Source organism: Onychomys torridus, chromosome 22, assembly GCF_903995425.1.
Source record: "Onychomys torridus chromosome 22, mOncTor1.1, whole genome shotgun sequence".
In the NCBI taxonomy this organism is placed as follows: domain Eukaryota; kingdom Metazoa; phylum Chordata; class Mammalia; order Rodentia; family Cricetidae; genus Onychomys; species Onychomys torridus.
This window is the reverse complement of record NC_050464.1, coordinates 291,059-313,303: the sequence shown is the minus strand read 5'-3', so window position 1 is coordinate 313,303 and position 22,245 is coordinate 291,059. Positions and strand designations below refer to the sequence as shown.

General features: G+C 44.4%; 1 protein-coding gene across 2 annotated transcripts in view; it reads right to left on the bottom strand.

The window, feature by feature from the left end:
* Window positions 1-22,245, bottom strand: part of Stard13 (StAR related lipid transfer domain containing 13) — a 264,924-nt gene that overhangs the window by 193,411 nt on the left and 49,268 nt on the right. Inside the window, exon 1 of one of the 2 annotated variants that reach the window (XM_036171924.1) lies at window positions 16,028-16,290. The exons of the other annotated variant lie outside the window; for it this stretch is intronic. Within the exon in view, the coding sequence (XP_036027817.1) occupies window positions 16,028-16,151 (124 nt within the window). The 5' untranslated portion in view covers window positions 16,152-16,290. Of the gene's footprint in view, window positions 1-16,027; window positions 16,291-22,245 lie in introns of those variants that run through there. 2 annotated transcript variants of the gene reach the window in all.

The following is a 22,245-nucleotide window of genomic DNA, read 5'->3' as shown; positions in this document are numbered from 1 at the left end:
TAAACCACTGCCAGGAATATAGTAAAATCATAGGATTATAAAGCTGCTTATAATAAATTTAAGAAGGCATTAAGTTACCAACTCTTTGGAAAAAAAGTGTATATTATCTTATTGGTTTTTATTTGCCCATCTGGTACACAGACTATCAAGAAATGTTTACAAATTAATACATGCAGCTTCCGAGGCACTGTTCAGGTCTCTTTTTCAATAAGGAAACTTTTGGAAGTAGCTATTGGCTAAGAGTCTCTTGAAAAATTGATCAAGAAGCCATATGAAGTCTGTAGTAAACTCTGTAGTCTACAAAGTTGAAATAACACAAGGTATGACTACATGTCACTGACTTTAACTTCAAACCTGTGGATCCAAACAACCGGACCCAAGCTTGCAGTGAAGAGGCCCTGAGCATAGGAAGTGGGGAATCCCTGGGAACCCCTATATGGATGCTAATTCAGCAATAACCATTTCTATAAGCCAAGGATGACCTCATGTTCTTTAAAGATCTATAAAAGAATACTTTTTTTTTTTTTTTTTTTTGAGATGGGGATCCAACCGAGGGCCTTGCGCTTGCTAGGCAAGCGCTCTACCACTGAGCTAAATCCCCTACCCAAAAGAATACTTCTTGAACAGGATTTGTTCTTGAACAAAATTATAGAACAAAGTCATTTTAAAAGTATAGAGATGTATGTATAGCAAAGAATGAGAGATGGCCCAGTGATTAAGAGTACTGGCTGCTCTTACAGAGGACCCAAGTTCAATTCCCAGCACTAATATGATTGCTCAAAACCATCTGTAACTTCAGTTCCAGAGGAACTGATACCCATTTTTCTGGCCTCCTCAGGCAGTAGGTGTGTATTTGGTACACAGACATACATTCAGGCAAAACACCTATACACATTTTTAAAAGCATAGATATAAAAATTAACCAGGACTTGTGATGCTTATTATAGATAGGGAAAAAATTCACATGCTTACATGTAGATACACCTTAACTTATTGAGATCACAGGGCTATATCCAAATGATCTTTCAGGATTTGAAATTAGTATAAGTTAAAAATGCATATAATACACTTACCCTGCCAAACATCAGGCTTGTATCAAGGATACCTTAATGTGCTAAGAACAGTTACATCAGCTTATGTTTGGGCACAATCATCTGACACAAAATCTACTTTATAAAGTACTGTGAGGACTATTTCATGTGCACACAGAGATGATTGTTTCAAAGAAATGGTGGATGGGAAAACACCAAGTACCAAAATGCAAAACAAACAAACAAAACCCAACAACATTGATGATATCTGTTGTCAAGGATGAGTTGCTTTCACACCCACAATGTTGTGTGCCTGGGAGCTCCTGGCTGCTGCTCAGCATCTTAAGAGAGACTGTGACCACATAACTCAGGGAAAAGAGCAAAATTCAAACCTTGTGGAGTGAGTTCAATGGACGGAATGTCTTCTTTGCACAATCAGAGAGTCGTTAAACTGGCAATCACCCATGATCAAAATTTACTTTAAAAAAGTTACAGACTACCTGCCGTGGGCAGAAGACAAAATGTAAGGTCCTGACCTGTGGTATGCCTGCCTCTCCCTCTTAGCTTCCTCTCCTTCTTGTACCTGAGTTTCCACAATATGGAGGGATTACTGATGCAGCTTCTTGCCTTTCTTTGCATGAACCCTGTCCTTCCTTTGTGGGGTGTGATCTTAAGATTCTCCTTTGCCGAATCTACTTCTTCCTCAACGGCTTTCTCATTTTGTGACCGCCATACTCATCCTTGAAGTTTAGAGTATGCTTTTTCATGTTTTTATTCTGAATGCAAAGCACAGAAGATAATCTGGCATAGAATATTCACTCAAAATTTCAGTTACATTTAAGCACAACTGTTGGGGGTGATTTTCCAATTGGGTATCTGAGAGACAAATTGCTTAGTTAGTTCCACTTAAGATGTCCAAGTGAATGAGCTTAAAAAAAAAAAAGCCTCCTGTAACAGAGCATCAGTCACCAATTTCTTCCTCATTCATCAAATCTTAGGCCTTAAAACCAGCAACCAAACATTTTGTGCATAACTGAGCTAAAAAACAAAGAAGTATTTCTCAGAAGCCCCTAAAATCTCTTGTTTACACTCGTGGCTTCTATTGACTTTTCTTCCCCATCTTAACACCCAGTCTATGGTCCTGTTTATTCATCCAAACGGCCCAAGATACCAGGAATCTAACTATCAGAACCAGGAATCCCAACCGTTAGAACCAAATCAGCACCACTCCAGTCTCCAGTTCCTTGACATTTTTTCCTTCATGATATTGCTAACACTCACAATAATGTGTTTATTATTTTCTGTCTTTACCCATCAAATGGAAGCCATGTAAAGACACTGATTTTGTCTGTTGTGTTCAACACTAAATCACCAAAAGCTGGGGCTGTGTTTCCCTACTAGGTACTAATAAATATTTGCTGGATAAATTAATGAGAATCTTGGTGTATCCTGAAAACAAAGTAATAGCTTGGGGATCTTTTTTTTTTTTTTTTTTTTAATCTATGTTGTTTTCTCTAGTTCCTTTATCATACCTGAAAATGGCCCCTAAGAAACTTTTGCATCTTAGACAGAAGATAAATGAGATGCTTAATTAAATATCAACTATGGCTTGTCCATTTTCTTCACCTTGATCTGATGCATAACAATTTCCCCCAAAGATAAAACCTTCCATCTTCAAGGGAAAATGCCTAAAGACACAGGATGTTCTAAAGCAAGGATAAACATTATGTCTGGAGAAGAACAACTCAAAAGCTTCAGGAAGTCCCTGAAACTGAACAGATTTTCTAATACCCTCCCTATCCAAGTTTATATAAATAATAAAGACTTTTGAAAGATAATCTCAGAGGAACCAACCTACCTGGAAGCCAGAGACCAGACCAGCTGCTTGGAAGCAGCTCACTTATCCCAAGCTACCTGGAAAATATACTCTCCAGTCTGTTGAACTGTTTCAGGTTTTATGGGCCATTCCTCATGCGAGGGTGGGCTTTGGTTGTGATGCCTTTGTGTCATTCATGCTCCTATAAGTACCTTCTCACTAATATTCCTGTAAGTAACTTCAGTAAAACTCATTCCATCAAGTTGGACTTTGGTGATATCAGTACTTTGATTTGCCATTGGTTCCTTATCTAAGGTGAGTAGACTAGATGTTTGTTTGTGTCTCCCCAGGAATAGTGTCGCAGAACATACACAATAACAGGAGTCTTTGTTTCCTTTAGTTATGAGAAGCTCCAATAGTGTACTAAGAGGCTATAAAATAAAGAAATGTTATCTACATAAATCTATAAAGCTGACAAGTATGTCAAACTCTTGGGGGTGGCATCATAGCAAGTCAGGAGTCACCAGGGACTCCTCAGCATCTAGGAGGGAGGAGGCAGATGCTTTTAATACCCTTTAGCCAGCAGCTTTCCCTTTACTCCATCACTGAATCACAGATAGTTTGCCAACAAACCCTTGTAAAATTAGCATCACTGCAAAGGCTTTATTCCTGATGCTAAGATGGTACTTTTCTCTCAAAGACACTGTACTCTAGTAGACAAACTTTGAAAACAAGCATTTGCTTACAAATGAGTGGTCAAGTCTAAAGTCACCTGTAATCCCAAGAGTCACTTAGTATGATGTAGAGTATGGCTGCAATGTCAGATTTGTTGATAGGTGACAGGAAGGGATTAACCTTCCTTGGGTTCAGTTGGCTGTTCTAGCATGAATGGTTAAGTCAAGATAATTTTATAAGGCTTCTGCAAATCTTAATGTTTTGTGGTTCTTTGAGTACAAAGAAAGATGAGGACAAGATGTTTTTTGGCTGGAATCCATTTGAAATATTAAAGGGCTCGTATAAATAAATATTATATCACCAAGCCTATCAATTGACTGTTCAGAGTGCCATGGACAACTCCCTCAGTTACACTCTGGGTTGTCTTGAAGCAGTTGCGCTCTGGAAGTAGTACCACCCTTGTCTCTAAGACACCCATGAAATGTCATGACTCTCTCAGTGCTAGAGACTAAGAACAGGGTTTGGGTCTTTGTACCCTCTGAGTCTTACAAATGTGTGCACTGAGCAAGTCACTTGACCTCTCCAGGCCTTGGCTTCACCACTAGGAAGTGAGAAAGGCAGCAGAACACACAACTTTCGGGCTGTACCCCAGGCAGAGTATTTATGGATGTCATGAGTCTGAAACTGCCTAGGGTAAGATGTATTCACTGAGCCCATGCCTAGGGTTTGCATTTTCTCAGAGGAAGTATACTTCTGTCTACATCATCAGTCTATGAAGAAGCCTTTTTTCTACAAGGCGGTAAAACTCTGTGCATGTTAACAGTTGCCCTGGTGGTTCCTACCAGGATGTCTGGGCATTAAATAAGAAAAGAAGGAAAATATTTAGCATAGTGTTTGCCATTTAGTAGGGCACACTGCAAGGTAGCTGTTCATAGCATGATATCATCAACACATTCACTGGTTGAAAACGCAGTGTATAGCTTCTATATCCTTGGTACTAAGCTGGGGCAGCTGGCATGTCTCTGGGAAAGCCTAGAGACAGACACAGCCATGAAAGTCAATCATTAGATCAAACATTAACTTTTCAATAGCAGTCCAGTGGTTTAAATTCCCAATACTGAGGATGGTGCTATGACTGTCAAATCTACTACAGGCTTAGTATCCCTCATCTGAAATGTAAAACTCATTAAGGGATTTTCTGCGAAGCAGCCACACATCTCATACTTCCTTTGTGTTCAGAACTAGATACACAAAAACCACTGCTGCTAGCTTCTCTTCCTGGATCACACTGTGCCCACCTGAGGGCAGGGTCCTATTGCTTTCTGCTAACATCTACTGTCGGCCAGTTAGATCTGCCTATTTATTTGTGTGACTATTCAGAGGTATTTAAATATGTTCATAGACGACTCAGGGCAAGAAAAAATAAAATGTTCTTATTTTTAAAAGATGTGTTGATTTTTATTTTATGTGTGCGAGTATTTTGCCTGCATGTATGTACATGTACCATGTGCCTGCAGATGCCAATAAATGCCAGAAAAGGGCATCAGATACTCTGGAAATGGAGTTACAGACAGCTAGGACCCACCATGTGGGTGCTGGGAGCTGAACCCAGGTCCTCTGCAAGAGCAGTGGTGCTCTTAACCGCTGGGTCACCTCTCCAGCCCCTTGCACTATTTTCTTAATTGGCTGGAAATGATTGCATTTTCTAGACTGGCAAACAAGGAGCTCTGGGTATAGTTGCTACTGGCAAAGGAAGATGTGACCTGTGCAAGGTGGGAGATTAACCCCATCGCTGCTGGTACTCCTTCCGAGACCGGTGCGCATTAGGACATAATGAAACATTGGCAGAGAGGTCCGAAACCCCCGGTGACAAGTGAGAGGCTTTGTGACTGCTGCTAATTTCCTTTTCTGGGTGAGCACCACAGGGGAAAGCTGCACAGGAAATAGCTCTAATGGTTTAAATAGAAGCGATTTAATGAATTAATCTGTTATGGGCATTGTAAAATAAGTAAATATTTAATCAAGAAACAACTTAATTAAAAAGTTTCAAAACATGGATCTGAAAGCCTAGCACACCACGGATTGTGCCTTGTCCCAATTTCCTGACATACTCTAAGTCACATACTTTAAAAATAGAAATTACAGGGTTGGGGATTTAGCTCAGTGGTAGAGTGATTACCTAGCAAGCACAAGGCCCTGGATTTGATACTCAGCTCCACAAAAAAAAAAAAAAAAAAAAAAAAAGGCTTTGATATATCTAATAAATAAATTATAGTCATTATAACTGTGACAATCAAGGGTAACATTGGTACCCCATGATGGTGTTGGACTCGGCAAACAATAAAATGGAACAACCAATCTTTTAAAGGTGAATTTAGTGCATGACTATTTATTATGTAAGGCCTTGTGCAAAATTAAAATGGGAATTCAGTTGTTTTCAAGAGTTTCAGAATATTAACAGAAGGATACTAAGTCGAGTGGTGATGAGTTTGTGTGTGTGTGTGTGGGGGGGGGGTTACAGATTTCTGTATAGGAGGCATGCCCCAGAAGCTAAGCTGCCCTGCATGACTATTGTGCAGGGTCTGCGGGTACATGCATGTTGGGGGTCAGAGAATAATTTTCAGCAGTGGGTTCTCTGCTTCCACTGTGTAGGTTCTGAGGATTGAACACAGGTCCTAAGACTTGGCAGCAGGCGCCTTGGCCTGCGGAGCCCTGTCTCAGCTTGTTGTCCAGACTTTAGGGGTGCTTGCAGGCCCAGACTCTGGAGCATTCTCTCCTGTTCCTTCTTTGATTCTGGCAAATGTATTTCCAATTCTAGAAGGGAGCTGCTGTGAGATGCTGCTGCTGCTGTGTGCTACGAGACCAAAACTGCATGGGAGAGCCATTCACGGACAGCCAAGGTGCTCTCTGGGCCTCTTCCCTCTCTCATCTATCAGACAACCCCACAGAACTCCAGAAGAGGGACTAAACTATCTGATGTTTACTTTACTCTTCTGTCTAGTGATAAAGCCTCATCGAAAAGCTAAATGGGACCTTAAAGATTATCTAGTCAACACCTCTCTCCTTTTCATCAGATTTTCATCAAATTCCAGTCAGGCTAAGGGCATGTGAAGGACTCTTGGCTGCATAATTCCAAAGTTAACGGTAATTTTTTTTTAACGAACAAATCACAACTGATCATGTTTCAAAAAGATAAAATATTAGCATAATAGATGAGCACATTAAAATAGAAATGGACTTGATTAGGAAGCTACCATCCATGCTAACATATTCAGCAACTGACTGTTTGCATCTCTGTCAGAATAAGGTCAACAAGACTAAGGGTCCTAACCCTTGGCTCCACACATAGAGGGACAAGCTGATGAATCCAGAATTGAAGGGCTAGATGGTTTCCGGTTAGTGCTAAAAGAATCTTTTTATTGCCAAGGTCTTATGTCTCTGGCACTTCATACCTCAGATATACCTTTCCTAAATTAACACATATGTAGTGCTTATTAGGGGGCAGACATGAACTAGTTTTGTTTGTTTGTAGATAATTCATTCACTCAGTTCTCATAACAGCACAGAAGTATGTTCTATGCTTAGCCACCCTTTTGAACACGTGGGAACTTAAGATGCTGAGGTACATTTTGACACCAAACCTGCAGCTTAAGTAGCAAAGTTAGGATTCAAACTCAGGGAGTTGCTCTACCAGCTGCTAGAACATGGTGCTGTGCCCAGACAGGGTCTTCTGTTGTGCACCAACGCCACCAACTCCACACCAAGTTTTCTATGAGTCAAGAGTTAAAGAACACCACACTGGGGACACCAAGCAACCATGGCTCCCAGTGCTGTAGACATAGCTGTGACAAATATGCCAATCCTCTCATAACTGAATCACACTGATTTCATGGCGCTGACTCTCCATTATACAGTGATTTTACATGTGATGTCCCAAACAGCTCCAACCCCTCTTCCATGTCTCTGATTCTGCTCTGCAGAGTTAAGACTTAGTTTCTCACATCACTATTGTTTTTGATTTAAGAGCTAGAAATCACTTACTAGGAAATCTTGTGGAGTATTCCTTTATACTGTGTGAAGATGTGCCACTGTGATTGGTTTAATAAAGAGCTGAATGGTCAATAGCTAGGCAGGAAGAAGCTAGTCAGAACTTCTGGGGACAGAGAGGATTCTGGGAAGAAGAAGGTTTGGAGTCACCAGCCAGACTTGGAGGAAGCAATATGGGCAGTATGGAGAGATGAGGCAACAAGCCACACCACAGAACATAGATTAAAATAAATGGGTTAATTTAAGTTATAAGAGCTATGGGACAAGCCTAAGCTAAGACCGAGCTTTCATAATTAGAAATAAGTCTTGGTTATTTGTGAGCTGGAGGCCCACAAGAAAAGTCTCACTACAAGGAAACTTATTTTTCTTTTCAGAAAGAATAAGACAGCCTGTAAGACTTGGAAATATCCAAACACTCCTCTTTAAACGTATTTTCGCTCTGTTCCTCATTTTCTATTGCTTATGTAATGTTCTCTTGCCTCCAACAAAAAGATGCTATAGGTCCCGAGGCCAGGAAGACAACTCCTTGTGGCTAGGAGATGTGCTCTGTCTGTCAGTGTTTTCAAAGATTTCTGTGATCGATATCTTCCATATCCAGGAAAGGAGGGGGCATTGTCTCTCCATCTTCATGATTTTATGATAACCCACACATCCCATAAAGGGATAATAGTATAACTTAGCCCTGTTATATTTTCTGGGTTAGATCGTATACTTGTATTTTGAGGTTGTTGTTCTAATAATGAAAATTGAATTTTAATGGAAAACATTTTCAAGGCACCTGAAAATGTTTCTACTTTTTCTAGAGTGAGGCTGAGACTTATGAAGACTCTCCAACTTAATACCATTGTTAGTGAATGTGCTTGTGTCTTACGGGGTCCTTCTACATCAGTGGTTCTCAACCTTCCTCATGCCGAGACCCTTTAATACAGTTCCCATGTTGTGGGGACCCAAAACCCTAAAATTATTTTTGCTACTTCACAATTGCAGTTTTGCTGCTGCTGTGAATTGTAATGTCAATGTATGTGCTTTCCAGTGGCCTTAGGCGACCCCTGTGAAAGGGTTGTTCGACCAAGGGGTCGAAATTCACAGGCTGAAAACCACCGCTCTAGCTGTCCTTTTTCATTTAATCTCATGCAGAAAGAGAAAGGAATGCTCAAAAAGAGCCCATGTGCAGTAGTGTAATATAGATAATATAGTCTACTGTGGAAATGATTGCAACACAGAGCCATGCTGCTCTGAGGCCTTTATCACAGCTAAAAATGTGACCGAGGAAAGATACGGCCTGAGAGCCTGACCCAGTTTAGTGTGTTTGCAGACGCGATACTGTGCAGTTGCTACACGGTTTATACCATCCTTTGCAGTTTCTAGAAGCTCACTCCATTTCCGGCCAAAAGTATGAGGTAAGTGGTTTGAGCGGCACAATAAAAGTTATGAGCTTTGCAAGGAGACAACCATGAAATGGGTTCAGATCGTGTGAGTCTGTCCCCACGCGCTTTGATGAGGATGTGATTTTCATGGCTCTATGCTGACTGACTGCAAACGTGATAGAAATGTTTGTCCTTCAGCTTCACCTACTGAAGAAGCCTCGAGAATGTTGTGATATTTTCCAAACCACTTTTATTTTCATTTTGTAAAATCATATACTGGCACAAGGGCAGAATAGAAATACCCCCGTGGATGAATCCCCAGAAAACCACAAGGTCACCAGGCAGATTTTTCTTGATAAGTGTTGTGTTTGACATAAAAAAAATTCAAAAAGCACAAAGGAGACTTCATGATTCCTGACAGTTCACACACGTCCACACCACAGGGCGCTGGGGATGGCCTTCTGGAGGAGCCTCGGACAATTAGCGGGACCCTGATTCTTTTTCAGAGGAATGACCAGCAACTATCATGGTCTTTCTCTGCTCCAAGTGCAGGAGGACACTGCTCCCTAAGGGCTAGCCTCAGCTTTGAATCAGGCTAGGCCAAGTTTAAGTGAATCTCCTTGCAAACACGGAACTGTAGGCTGGTGGTTACCTGTTTTCCCTTGAGAAATGTCATCGCAACCAACGTATTTGTGGGTAAAGGAAGTACAACTGGTGATGTCAGTTATTGGATGCAGCACTGGAAAAGTCCACGTGCAAAAGCTTCCTACTGAACTTCGTTTGTCGACTGTTCCTGTCCAGCAGGACACGCTTTCCTGGTTTATATAAGGACCTAATAAGTGGCAGTAACCACAGCCGACTCTGTGCTGGGACCACTTGTTATGGGATGTCTTTCTTTCTTTCTTTCCTTCTTTCTTTCTTTCTTTCTTTTTTTTTTTTTGGTTTTTTGAGACAGGGTTTCTCTGTGCAGCTTTGCACCTTTTCTGGATCTTGCTCTGTAGACTAGGCTGGCCTTGAACTCACAGAGATCTGCTTGGCTCTGCCTCCCGAGTGCTGGGATTAAAGGCGTGCTCCACCACCGCCCAGCTAATTATGGAATTCCTATGTTTTTCTTTTTGTAAGCGTTGGGTGAGGGCAACCTTGAAAATTCATTCCTCCTGATATTTTTTTAAAATATCCTATTTTTTTAATATGTAATATAAAATTTAAATTAAAAGGCACTTTAGTAATGAGGAATTTATTCTCATTATTATTAAATTTATCAACAATTTTAGTGTCAAATGAGTGTTTCTCTCATAAAAGATTATTCACTGTAGTAGGTCCCAAATCATGACACAGAGACTATAGTAGTTATGAATGCTTGGTCTTAGCTTATGTTTGTTTCTCGCTAGCTCTTATAACTTAACCTGTTTCTCTTTGTCTACCTTTTGTCTCGGGGGTTTTTACTTTCTCTCCTTCCGTATGTCTTATTCTCACTGTCTCTCATGTCCGGCTGGCAGCTGCCTGGCTTCTGCTCCTGGCTGTGGCCCTCCCTTCCTCCCTTGTTCTTTCCTTCTTCTCTCTCCAGCCTAGATTCCTCCTCCTACTCATTCTCTCTGCTTGTCAACCCCACCCGTCCCTCCCCTGCCTAGCTACTGCCATTCAGCTCTCCATTAGACCAATCAGATGCCTTAGGCAGGTAAGGGGAAACAAATGTAACACATCTCAAAGCTGCGTCTAACCCACGTCTCTGGCTCTTGCATGTACACATAGGCATTTCCCAAGTCCTGCGGCTGGTACATGACAGAGAACGCTTGGCTCTTCCTCTCCCGGTGCAAACCTGCCAGTGGTCCCGTCTCAGCCAACAGCATTTCCCTCCATTACCTGTTGGTCACGTGGTGTCTCCAGTTCTGAGGCACCTCACAGATGCCCCTTTCGACACCCCCTATTTCCATCCATCCGTGCTTCTCTACCAAGATCGCCCTCATGCATGCCTGGTTTGTGCCTCAGCTGCACCACTGTTGGTGGTGACTTACTTGGTCTTACCCCTTTCTCTTCATGAGGTCCATTTTAGACTCAAAGCCAAACTTCTCTCCCCTCCCCTGTAGCCAGCCCATCCTAAGCCTCTAGCTTCCTCCTGGCCATGTGTCTGCTGTCATTTCCTTTCATAGATTCTCTTTTCCCATCTTCTCCATTGTTCTCCAGGCAAGCTGACTTTCTGTGTCTTTTGTTGTGTTCTTTTTCTGTAATGGGATAAACTCACTCTTACCTCATTTTGCTTAGGTTCTTACAAAAGAGCTTGAGTATCTTTCAGCCAAAATGCTCCGGATTGGCAGTGTTTGGGGTCTTTTTATTTTCTTCAGATTTTGAAATATATTTTACATATACACGATGAGATGTCTTAGGGATGGGACTCGAATCTACAATTCATTCATGCTTCATCTCTATCTCATACATGTAATCTATGTGTTTCATAATTTCATGCTGGATAAAAGCTTGTATAACTAAGATGAAAGGGCTCCAGAATCTTCCATCCCTTAGGGATGCTGAGGAAGCTGTGCAGTACACACACATTTGACTGCAGCGCACCTCCTGAGGGCGGGGTGGCATGTTCCACCTGTGGCCATTTTCTTTTTATTTCAGAATTTGGAGCATTTCAGATTTTGAGCATTAGGATTCCTGGGATCCACATTTCATGAGTTATAGGGGGAACTTAATATAAGTGAGTGGTTCTTACCCCCAGCTGCACGCCGTTGGACGTCTGACTGAATGAAAGTGTCAGAGAGGGGCTTGGGCACAGGCTCTCTGAAAGGCTGAGGTGATCCTGCGGGTGGTGAAGGTTGAGAGTGCCGGTCTAGCCGATAAGCCCTCTTTTGATTCGGTCATTTGATTTTGTTACTGTGAATATTAAGCACATTTCAGGGCCATCCCAGCAGCAGCAGCAACGACAAAACCCTGTGAGGGCAGCCGAGCCTATTCCTCAAGCTGAAGTGTCAGTAGGAGAAGATGGCATGAAAAGGATCCGCTGGGGCCATTCGGTCCTTGTGACGCCGTGGCCCACAGTTAGATTGTCAGGAGGAACGTTTAATGGGCCATGCTCTAGTCTTCATCCTGCTTCGCACTGAAGTCCCAATCTGTGTTTACATCGTGCGACAGAAACCTGTCTCAACAAGAACCCACCGAAACTTGCTGGGATTACGGTTTCTTACGCAGCTGAGACTAAACTAATATAAGTTAGTATATTCTTGGTAGCAGTTTAACTTCCTGTGGCTCAGAGAAACAATTTAACAGGAGACTACTGGGAAAAAAAAAAGAGCAAAAGACTTGGTATCAATTAACATACTAGTTCCCTAAATATTGTTATGCGAGTATAGGGGAATCAAACGCTGGTGACTTCAGTACATGAAGGAAGTCTTAGACAAGCCATTGGGATTTTCCTCAGTCATTAACATTTGAAAAGTAGCTCAAGGGCTGAGGACAGCCAGAGGGCAATGGGTGTGCTTTGGTCTAAAGAACTTAATGACGCTGTAGGCACAGAGAATTGTCACCGCAGTGGCTGACTGGAGAACTGGGGAACTGAAGGACCCGTCGCTCACCTACCTGGAAGGAATGGTAGTTCATTTAGAGTTTACAACTGCCCTTGCTCAGATGTCGGGTGGGGTGAACACCTACAGGCTCCAACAAGCAAGATGTATGACTACTGATTTGTTTCAAACCTCTATAAGCTCATATACTAACCATGCGGTGGGATGATTTGGGGATGAGGTTGGTGGGGTGCAGAGGGTTACCCTTGCTTGTCTGGGAGAGGAGAAGCAGCAGGTTTTCAGGTTCTTTTTGATATGGTTTTAAGTACAACTGCAGTAACAGAATGTTTCTGCCAGCCTCCATATTTTCTCAAAGCCTAGGACATAGGCTCGGACGGACGGCATGGCCTCCAATATCTGATTACCTGAATTTGAATCCTGCTTTGAACAGACCAGCTTTGTCAATGTGGTACTGAATATGGATGTGACAGATGAAGAAATCTCTTTCTGGCCCCACGGGACTTAGAATCCTGTGGGAAAGGAAGAATGCACTGGTAAATTTGCCCGAGTAGTGGGAGCTCATTCAGCTGTTTCTGTCCACAGCACTGGAAAGGCCCGGAGTGGGGCCTGCTGTCTCTGGACAGGAACTCCCTGGTATCACTCATTACTTGATTCATTTACGTCATTTCGACCTAGGTTAGGAAATGTGTTTTTCTTTTTATGTATGCTCACATGGCGTGGAAATCCACAGGCTTCGCTATGCTTACACTTAGTCTCAAGCTCAGAAAATTGGCTAAGGTGCCTATTAACACATCCAAGCTGACACTGGCCACCAGGCCCTCCCAGCACCCTTCAGTCCCTACCTGTTATTGGGTCTGCCTGGCTGGCATACCCCATCCTCTACCCTAAACCCCAGCCCAGGGACTGGCTGGATTTCCCTTTCCCTAGCTTTTCTGACCCTTTAAAAACCCAGCCATTTCAGGTACATGGTCCTTTTTCCCTTGGTCTCTTCGCCTCCTGGCCTCTTGGCTTCTGGTTCTGCTCTCTCCCCACATAGCCCTGTTCAGTCGGCTGGTCATGTTCACTCTGGACTCTTCCAGATGCCTCTGCCTGTGTGCTCGCTTACATCTATAATAAAAATCTTCGGGGCAGTCATGTACCCCTTTTTAATGTACCCCTTTTTACTTCTTTTTTCATCCAGTTGTGTTCCTTTTTTGCCCTTCTGTTGAACTGAGGGGAAAACTTTTCACAAAGAATTCAAAGTTAGAACATGGGTTCCCTTCGATTTTGATACTTTGTGGGTGCTCTGGCTAGCCAACTCAAGTGTGCTACAAAGCGCTTTCAGCATTGGCCCTCTAGGTTCAAGGGGAACAGCCCAACAAGTTAAAGAAAGCTGGCACAACACTTGTATTTACCAGAAAAAAAAATAAAGGAAACAAAATAACGTCCCCTAAAAAAACAAGACAGAAGCCCCCACAGTGTCGCTCTCAGAGCACATGCTCCCTGGGGATATGGCCCTCTGGTCTGGTACTCTGATACTGTGAACTGAGTCTTATAAAGATGACTTTCACCAGTGGAGAGCACTTTCCCCTGGAATTGATGCCAACATTAATAACTTAAGTATTTCAGTGTCTTGTGGCCAAAGTTCCATATTTTAGCTACTTTAGCAAGAAAACCCAAGAAAATCAATTTGCATCTAAAAGCTCCTTCATGGGGTTGGCTTGGTTTTGTGGCAAGCAGCCCAGCAGCTGAATGAAGTCCACTTTACAGAGAATTGTCTGGTCCTAGTTGAATAACCTCCTGGCATTTGCTGTTAGCAGGGTGGTGAGAAGATTATCAGGAAGCAGATATTAATATTCTGATTAAACATTTTAAAACCTCATACCACTATTTCAAAAATTAATTGCGCTCCTCTGAAGGAACGCTTACACTTAACGTTCTGAAGCTACGTTCAGCCGTAATATCTAACTTCATATTCGTGGTCTTACAAATCTCTACCTATAGTTTTTAGCCCTTGCCCCCACTGCCTTAACTGCAAATTTAAGACTCGAGTGAACATATTCTGCAAGTCTTTACAGCACTCTGTTCCTTCCTAATTCTCCTTTTGGAGATAAGCTGTGGTCCTTGTTGGTTTCAGTCTTGACAACCCTCCTGGAGAGCCTCTCTCTTCCTGAGGCTCTACAGACTTAACAAACTCCACAGAATTAACAGACGCTATTGAAGAGTCCTCCGCAGTCCTCCTCCGGTGTATGAAGCAGCAAGCTTCCACAGAAGGTTCCTGACACCATCCATCCCACAGACGGTACAAACTAACATAACAGGAAAACACCGCACAGGTTCACGGGGGGGTCCGGCGGGGTGGGTTATTAACCGCTACTCACAAGGGTCTAACGTGCTTATAGGCCTTTAAAAATCAACAGTCCAAACTACTAGGTGACCACAATTTATTTCTGGGTCCCGATGGAAAGGAAAAGTCTGTTTATTTGTTGGGTGCCTACTAAATAGAGCCACTGTGCTGGAGAGAAAATTGGGGTAAACATTTAAGGCTTACTACACTGAGTGTTGGAATCATTCACGATGCCTTCTTCAGAGTTAGTTTGATAAGGGCATTCTATTCAAAGTGACCTGGGCTGGGGCATTTGACCCAGAATGCTTCCGGGCTTCTGGGGGGAATGTGGTGGCTTGGCTCTGAGGGCAGAGCACTAGCTGCTGGCTTGTTCTGTAGGCTAAACAGGAGAAGGAGGAGCCCAAGGTCAAGCCGGTTTCACCCGTGGCATCCTTTCCTTCTGCCAGGCTTTATACCCTCCTTTCTAGGATTCTCTTCCACACCCATGGATGCTTGCTACTGGAGAAGACAAGATCAGAAGACAAGTCAAGACCATCTCAGAACCCTTCTAGTCACACTTTCTCATAACTCCTGAAGGATCTTCCAGCAGCTCTCGCTGGGCAAAGGAGGCCTTAACTAGTGCACTGCCCTTGAACCTGGTGGAATGGGTGACCTTGTCCTCCTGGGCATGTGTACAGCAGTGACCACAGGTATGGGGTGCCCGGACCACTCAGGACCACTCACTGTGTTTGTGGTCCCACCAGGAGATGATGGTTCCTGCGGCGCTGACACACATCTGAGGCCACAACACGCAAGCTGGATGTGGGGTGAAGAAAGGAAGCCCTTCTGACCTAAGCAAGGGTTCTTAAGGACCCCTTGGCTAGGAATTGCCAAAGCCTCTCCTTCGATCTTCCGGGGCCAGTGGGTTCCTAAGTCTTTCTCTGTCGGTTCTCAGTATGCGCACATCAGATCCTAGAGGCACCTGGTGGCGGGCAGCTGTTTGCTCTTACCAACTGTTCACCTGTCTCCCTCCCAACTCCTGGTCTCCGCCGCTATCGTTAAGCTCTTACCGGGTCGCGCCACCTTCGCCAGCGCTCAGCGGGCGAGCCACGTGGAAACGCCAACCTGGGACGCCGTCACCGGCTACCTTTGCGCCCCAGTGGAGGAGGACTCTGTGGCCGGCGCGCAGTCCAGCCATCAGGCACCCTGCCGGACCGAGGTGGTCCGGACAAACCCGCACCCCGGGCTCCCCGGACACCGACCTGCCAGCCGCCGCTCGCGAACGTTCCTCCACAGCAGATCCCAGGCTCTAGCGGTGGAATCCCGCAGCTGCTCGCTCAGCGACCTCCGGAGCCGCGCGTGCACTGCTCCGCGTGGGCTGCTCATCTCAGACGCGTCCTCATAGCGCGGGGCAGCCTGGCCGCCGCCTCGGGCGCTGGCACGCTCGGCCACGCGGGACCGGGTGCGCCCGCCAGGCGCCCTGCGAGACGGCCTCTGCGCTCCACCGGCCCCTCTCCCCTCTCCGGCTGCGTCCTCCCTCTCTCCTACCCTCCCTCCCCGGCTCCTCCCTGCACCCTCGCCTAGCCTGACAGCCCGCCCCAAGGTCTTTCCATCTCACCCCAAAGTTAGGGGCTGTGCCACCGCCCTCCTGTTTCCTGGTTCTCCCCATCGCTCCCCATCCCGGTTCTGACACCAGAGCTTTGATACTTCACCCGTTAGTGCCCAAGCCTCAAGAGTTCTGGATTTAAACCGCTTGCACTCAGCCAGGCTGATCCGGGTTTCTACCCCGTGTTTTTGAGTTATGCTGTGCCTTCCTGGTTCCATCAACATGAAATAATTTTCAGAGTATAATCTACAGTGACAGTGAAGTGGACTGGGAGAGTCAACATTTCTGTATGCCGCCAAAGAAACGAATTCTAAGGAGGGAAAATGGGAAGTAGAAGAACCTTCAGCATCCTAACCAAAAGTATCCGGTACACTTATTAGAAATTAACATTGATCCCCACAGGGAAGCGAACACAGATAAACCGTGCTAGTCTTAAACAGATACACTGTGGTCTTTACGAAAACTACCATTTTACATTTCATGAGGTGATGAATGGCCAACTTGTGTGGGCTTCAAACTTTTCATTCAAGAAGGCAAAGACAAGCCAGGCCATCCGTGGCTTTCATCTGTAATCCCAACATTCAGGGGGCTGAGACAGGAGAATTCCCTGGAGTGTGAGGCCAGCCTGGGATATGGTGTGAGACCCTCTCTCAAAATCAAGCGGAATTAGAAATTTTCTTTTGAAATACTTTGGGTTACAACAAATTTTATGTGTAAGGCAGTGATGACATCATTGAATTATATCAAGTAATGTCTTGTAAATTGCAAGATGCCTCCTGGGCAGGGAACTGAGATAGTCTGGGTTTTGCCTTTGATTGGTTTATTTGTTCGCTTGTTTGTGGTTGTCTTGTCTTAAGACAGAATCTCACTCTATAGCCTGAAACTCACAATGTGGCCACTATGCCGACCTCTCAAATTCCTAGCAGCCCTGCCTCAACCTCCCGAGTGGTGGGATTACTGTGTGCACCACCACATCTTGCCAGAGAATGCCTGAATTCTTACAACTGTTAGTTTCTCCCCTTTCTTCTGAAATGTCTTTCTGCCTGACTGACAGTGTTTGTTTTCACTTTAGATGTCCTGTGTGAAGCTAAAAACTCAAGAAAACTGTCCAATCCCTGTTTTACAAATTGTTAATGACTTAGGGTGGAAATCAAAGTCACCCACAGACCCTGTGATGAGGTCTTCATGCTCAGCAGAATGCCTCCCGTCGGTTTATGCTGTCCTGGAGAAACATGGAGAGGGACCATTGCAAAGGCAGTTTTTATCATCACATTTTGGTGTCATAGATATAAAAATGTCTGCAGCAGAAGCACATCTCAGAATGCTTCCTAAAAGCATTGATGAGCATTTTTGCATGGTCTTGGTAAAACCTTTGAAGCTGTCAGTTATGAATCAATAAGACATGGCCTAGAAGTGGACTTGAACTTATGGCAGCCAGTTACAGACTAATCCAGATGGTCTTCTGTACTGGTTCCAAATCCCCTTCTGATTACATCCTCTGGTTTGTACGCTTAGAGAAGTAGCAAATTGCTCATCTTACAAGTCCCTGCTATATGGTGTGGCAACAGAGTCACAGCACCAGAGAAGCTGTGTGTTTGGCTTTTAAGAGGTCCCAGTTGAACTGGACAGAGCAGAACAGTGTCAGAAAAGCCGAGTGATTTCAGTGACCAACAAGCTTTGAAAAGCCTGGACCCCAATCTTCCATCCTCATAAGTGGGGATGTCCTGCCTTAGGAGTTTTTCTTAAACAACAGATTTGAAGATAGGTTCCAGCATTGCAGTTCGTCGGATGGTCGTGAACTGGGGGCTGTTGTAGAGAAATCAGACACTCTGCTCAGAACAGATGCTGCCCAAGCAGCTTGAGCCACAGCCCTCTGCAGGAGCCAGCTGCTGGTGCTACCGGAGGAAGTCCATGTGGTGGTATTGTGTTCCCTGAAATATTGTGTGTTCCCTGAAATAAATTTGTCTGGGGTCAGAGAACAGACAGCCACTAGAACAGAACCAAAAATGGTGGCTAGAAAATGGGTCAGAGCAAGCTATAGCAGAAGTTGGGGGGTGATGGTGCACGCCTTTAATCCCAGCACTTGGGAGGCAGAGCTAGCCGGATCTCTGAGTTCAAGGCCGCTTTAGAAACAGCTAGGCATGGTGACCCACGCCTTTAATCCCAGAAACCCAACCTTTAATCCCAGGGAGTGATGCAGAAAGTAGAAAGATATATAAGGCGTGAAAACCAGGCACCAGAATTAGTTAAGCATTTAGTTAGTTTAGCATATGGCTGGTTTAGCATTCAGGCTTTGGAGCAGCACAGTTCAGCTGAGAGCCATTGGGATGAGGACTCAGAAGCTTCCAGACTGAGGAAACAAGACCAGCTGAGGGACTGGCGAGGTGAGAAAACTGTGGCTTGTTCTGCTTCTCTGATCTTCCAGCATTCACCCCAATAACTGACCTCAGGTTTGATTTTATTAATAAGAACTTTTAAGATTCCTGCTACAAGTCCACAGCTCAGAGCACCTCAGTTTTACCTAGGTCCACACTCATCCTCCTCCAGATCTGTTTCCAAGCCCCTGTCTCTCTTGGGCCCTCCATCTGTATGTAGCAAGCCAGTAGAAATAACATACCACCCACTTTAGAGAGCAGCAAGCCCCACCCTGCCTACCATCTTGCTTACTCTCTTCTCTCCCATCACATTAGAAGAGAGGTTACTCTTCCTATCCAAAACCTAGGTCCCACCCTGTGCTTTGCTCTCTGCCCTTCCTTATGTCCTGGTAAATCTGTGGGTTCTACTACTTCTTGTACATCTCCCTCCCAGCCAGGACTCAACAAAAGCACCATAGAGAAAGCACAGTACTTTGACTTCCTTTCTTGGAGCACGGGTTGCTCTTCTTAGTGCACCCTTGCCTCCTCACTGACACACTAAAGCACCCTGCTTATGTTACCTATAACCATTGGCTTGGTCACTCTGTCAGTTATTGTCCTTTCCAGACTATGTGAGCTATTGTGTGCTGAACATCCCATTCCTCCTGATGCGATCTTGTCATGCTCCTGTGGGCTCTACCTTCTCACATAAGCCACCTGCCACCCCATGGCTGGTCTCTAGATCCAAGCTGGTACAGAAAGAAAATACTTGAATTAAAGATGCAGCTGGAGGCAGAGTCCCGTTGACTCAGGCTTCTGCCCTTCAACATTATTAACTCTCTCCAGGATGGGTTGTAGGTGAAATGACATAAGCCACTTGACACACAGAAAGCATTCACTCAATGCTGCCAACCATAGTACATCACTGTCCTGGCCCAAATCTTTCCTGAGTCCCTCTCACTCAGCTGTCCTGACACCCAGTAGAAACAACCCCATCAGCCTTTCTCATGGCACCAGGTTAATTTTCTTTAAAGCACATGCCACCTCTGGACATTTTGTTTGTTGTCAGGTTCCTGGGAAGATGTGACAGTGAGGCCTTGTTTGCCTCATGTAATGGAGCATCCTCCTACTCGGAATAGCCCCTGACAGTCACGCTCAATTAACACTTGTAAAGCAATTGTCTGGCTATGCTTTGGGGTCTGATGCTGTGTTCTTTCCCAATGGATAAACCAAATTGTGCCCGCAGATCTGATCTTTCATCCTTATCTCCTGTGCTAACCAACTAAAGCTGCCGCTGTCCAAGAGAAATCTAGCAAGGATGCTGATCCCCGCCACATGACTTTAAGTTAGTCTCTCCATCCCTCTAGTAAACTGATGTAGTTTAAGTTTTTCTTTTTCTCCTCAAAAAGCCAGCTTAACGAGAGTCACATTTGGGGAAAATTGCTCTCACTCCACTACAGGTTCTTAGGGTTAGCCCTATTTGGATGCTTTTATTCCAGTTGCGTTTGTGCATTGTTTTTTCTGTTTTTGGGATAATGTTTATGTATCCCATAGTGACCTCGAACTTACAGTGTATCCGAAGATCACTTTGAACTCCTGACTCTCCTGCCTGTGCCTCCTGAGTGCTAGGCTGATGCAATGCTGGCTGGCAGTTGAACCCAGGACCTTGTGCATACAAGGCAAACACTCTACCTATTAAGCTACATCTTTAGCCTCTTTTCTATATTTTTCTTGTGTGCTTTTGGGGAAGAACATTACCAAATGGCAGATCCTGAATAAGAGGCCGGTGCCTGCCATCCTTTTGACATCAGCTTTCAGACAACCCTGTGACATTCTTCAGTCTGTCCATTTCATAAAGGTTGAGTAGATTTAGCTTAGCAATCTGCTCGCTTTATTATACTGATGTAAGGAAACTGACCCCTTGATATTCATCTATTCTGTTGTGACAGCCCTAAGTAGACAGTTTCAGGTTTCAGTACTTTTGGAGATACTCAAATAGGGAAATGTGCACCAATGGCACTAAGCTGTGAAAGTCAGTCCTACCCTGGGAGTGCAGGATCTGAGGGTACACCAATGGTGCTAAGCTGTGGAAGCAGCCCTACCCTGGGAGTGCAGGACCTGGGGGTACCTGCAAAGAAAGCAGCCAACTGATCACTGGCAGCACAGCCTACGGACTGTGCGATCTGGACAAATCACCTCTCTTCCCTGTTGCCCAGTCTTAGCACTTACAAAATGAGGATGGTAATATTGTCTGCTTCATGGAGTTTTTGACAAGGATCAAATACAATAGCATATGCAAATTCCGATGGTGCCTCTCAAATAATTAACATTTATTGATTGTTAGCTTCTATCATCATCATCATTATCACCATCACCATCACAATCATCACCATCACCATCCTCATCACCATCACCATCATCATCATCACCACCCCATCATCATCACCACCATCATCATCATCACCACCACCACCACCATCATCATCATCACCACCACCCCATCATCATCACCACCATCACTATCACCATCATCATCATCACCACCCCATCATCATCACCACCACCATCACCATCATCCCCATCATCATCACCATCATCATCATCATCATCATCATCATCATCATCATCACCACCATCATCACTTCACCTAAGCCAGTTCTGCATTTCTTAGGAGATCTTGGTTCAGCTAAGTCTGAATAACATTCTGCTAACTAGCAAGAAGTGACTAAACCAGCAGAAAACAGCACAGGACTGGGAGACCTAAGGTTCAAACCTCCACTGCAAGGGCCAGGTGGAGAAATTAGGAGCCACACAACATCCCTAGGTCCCTTATGGGTCACATGCAGAGAAGAGCATTCTGTTCTCACATTGATAAAAGGTAAACCACATGGGAGAGTGTTTTATAAATTCCAAGTGCCACCCAGGGGAAAGGTGCTATAGACAAAAGGGAGGATTTGGAGACTCTGTATCTGAAGCATTTGAATGTTTAAAAATATCCAGTGGAGGTCTCTGTCCTCAAATGGCATAGGGTTCCTTCCATGGCTCTGTATTCCCACTGCTGACAGGATTTAAGGTCAGTTAAGTGTGTTTATGAGTACCGGCAGGAAGGGCTGAGATTACCACCTCTGTCCACAAGGTAACCCTTATATTTGTCTCTTTATTCCACCATATTTATGGCCATCTTTAAAGTCAGGCAGCACATTTCTTTTTTCTGGAGGAAAACTTTTCAGAGCCATCTCAGCAGAAAGGCCCACTTCAGTACTTAACCTTTAGCTCCTATCAACTATAGCGGTGTGTATGTGGCTTCTCCTTTAGGGGGTTCTGTCATTAGCAAGCCCTTGCATAAGTCACCACTATCCAGGATAAAGCTGTTCATATATGTTATTTAATGTAATGAACATACTCTAGGTATTGCCGCCCCCCTCTCTCACTCTAAGATACTAACTGTTAAAGACATGAAACTGGCCAGGAAAGCTGCCCAGAGAAGCTGTCTGCCCCCACTCAAGTCTACCAGGGGATT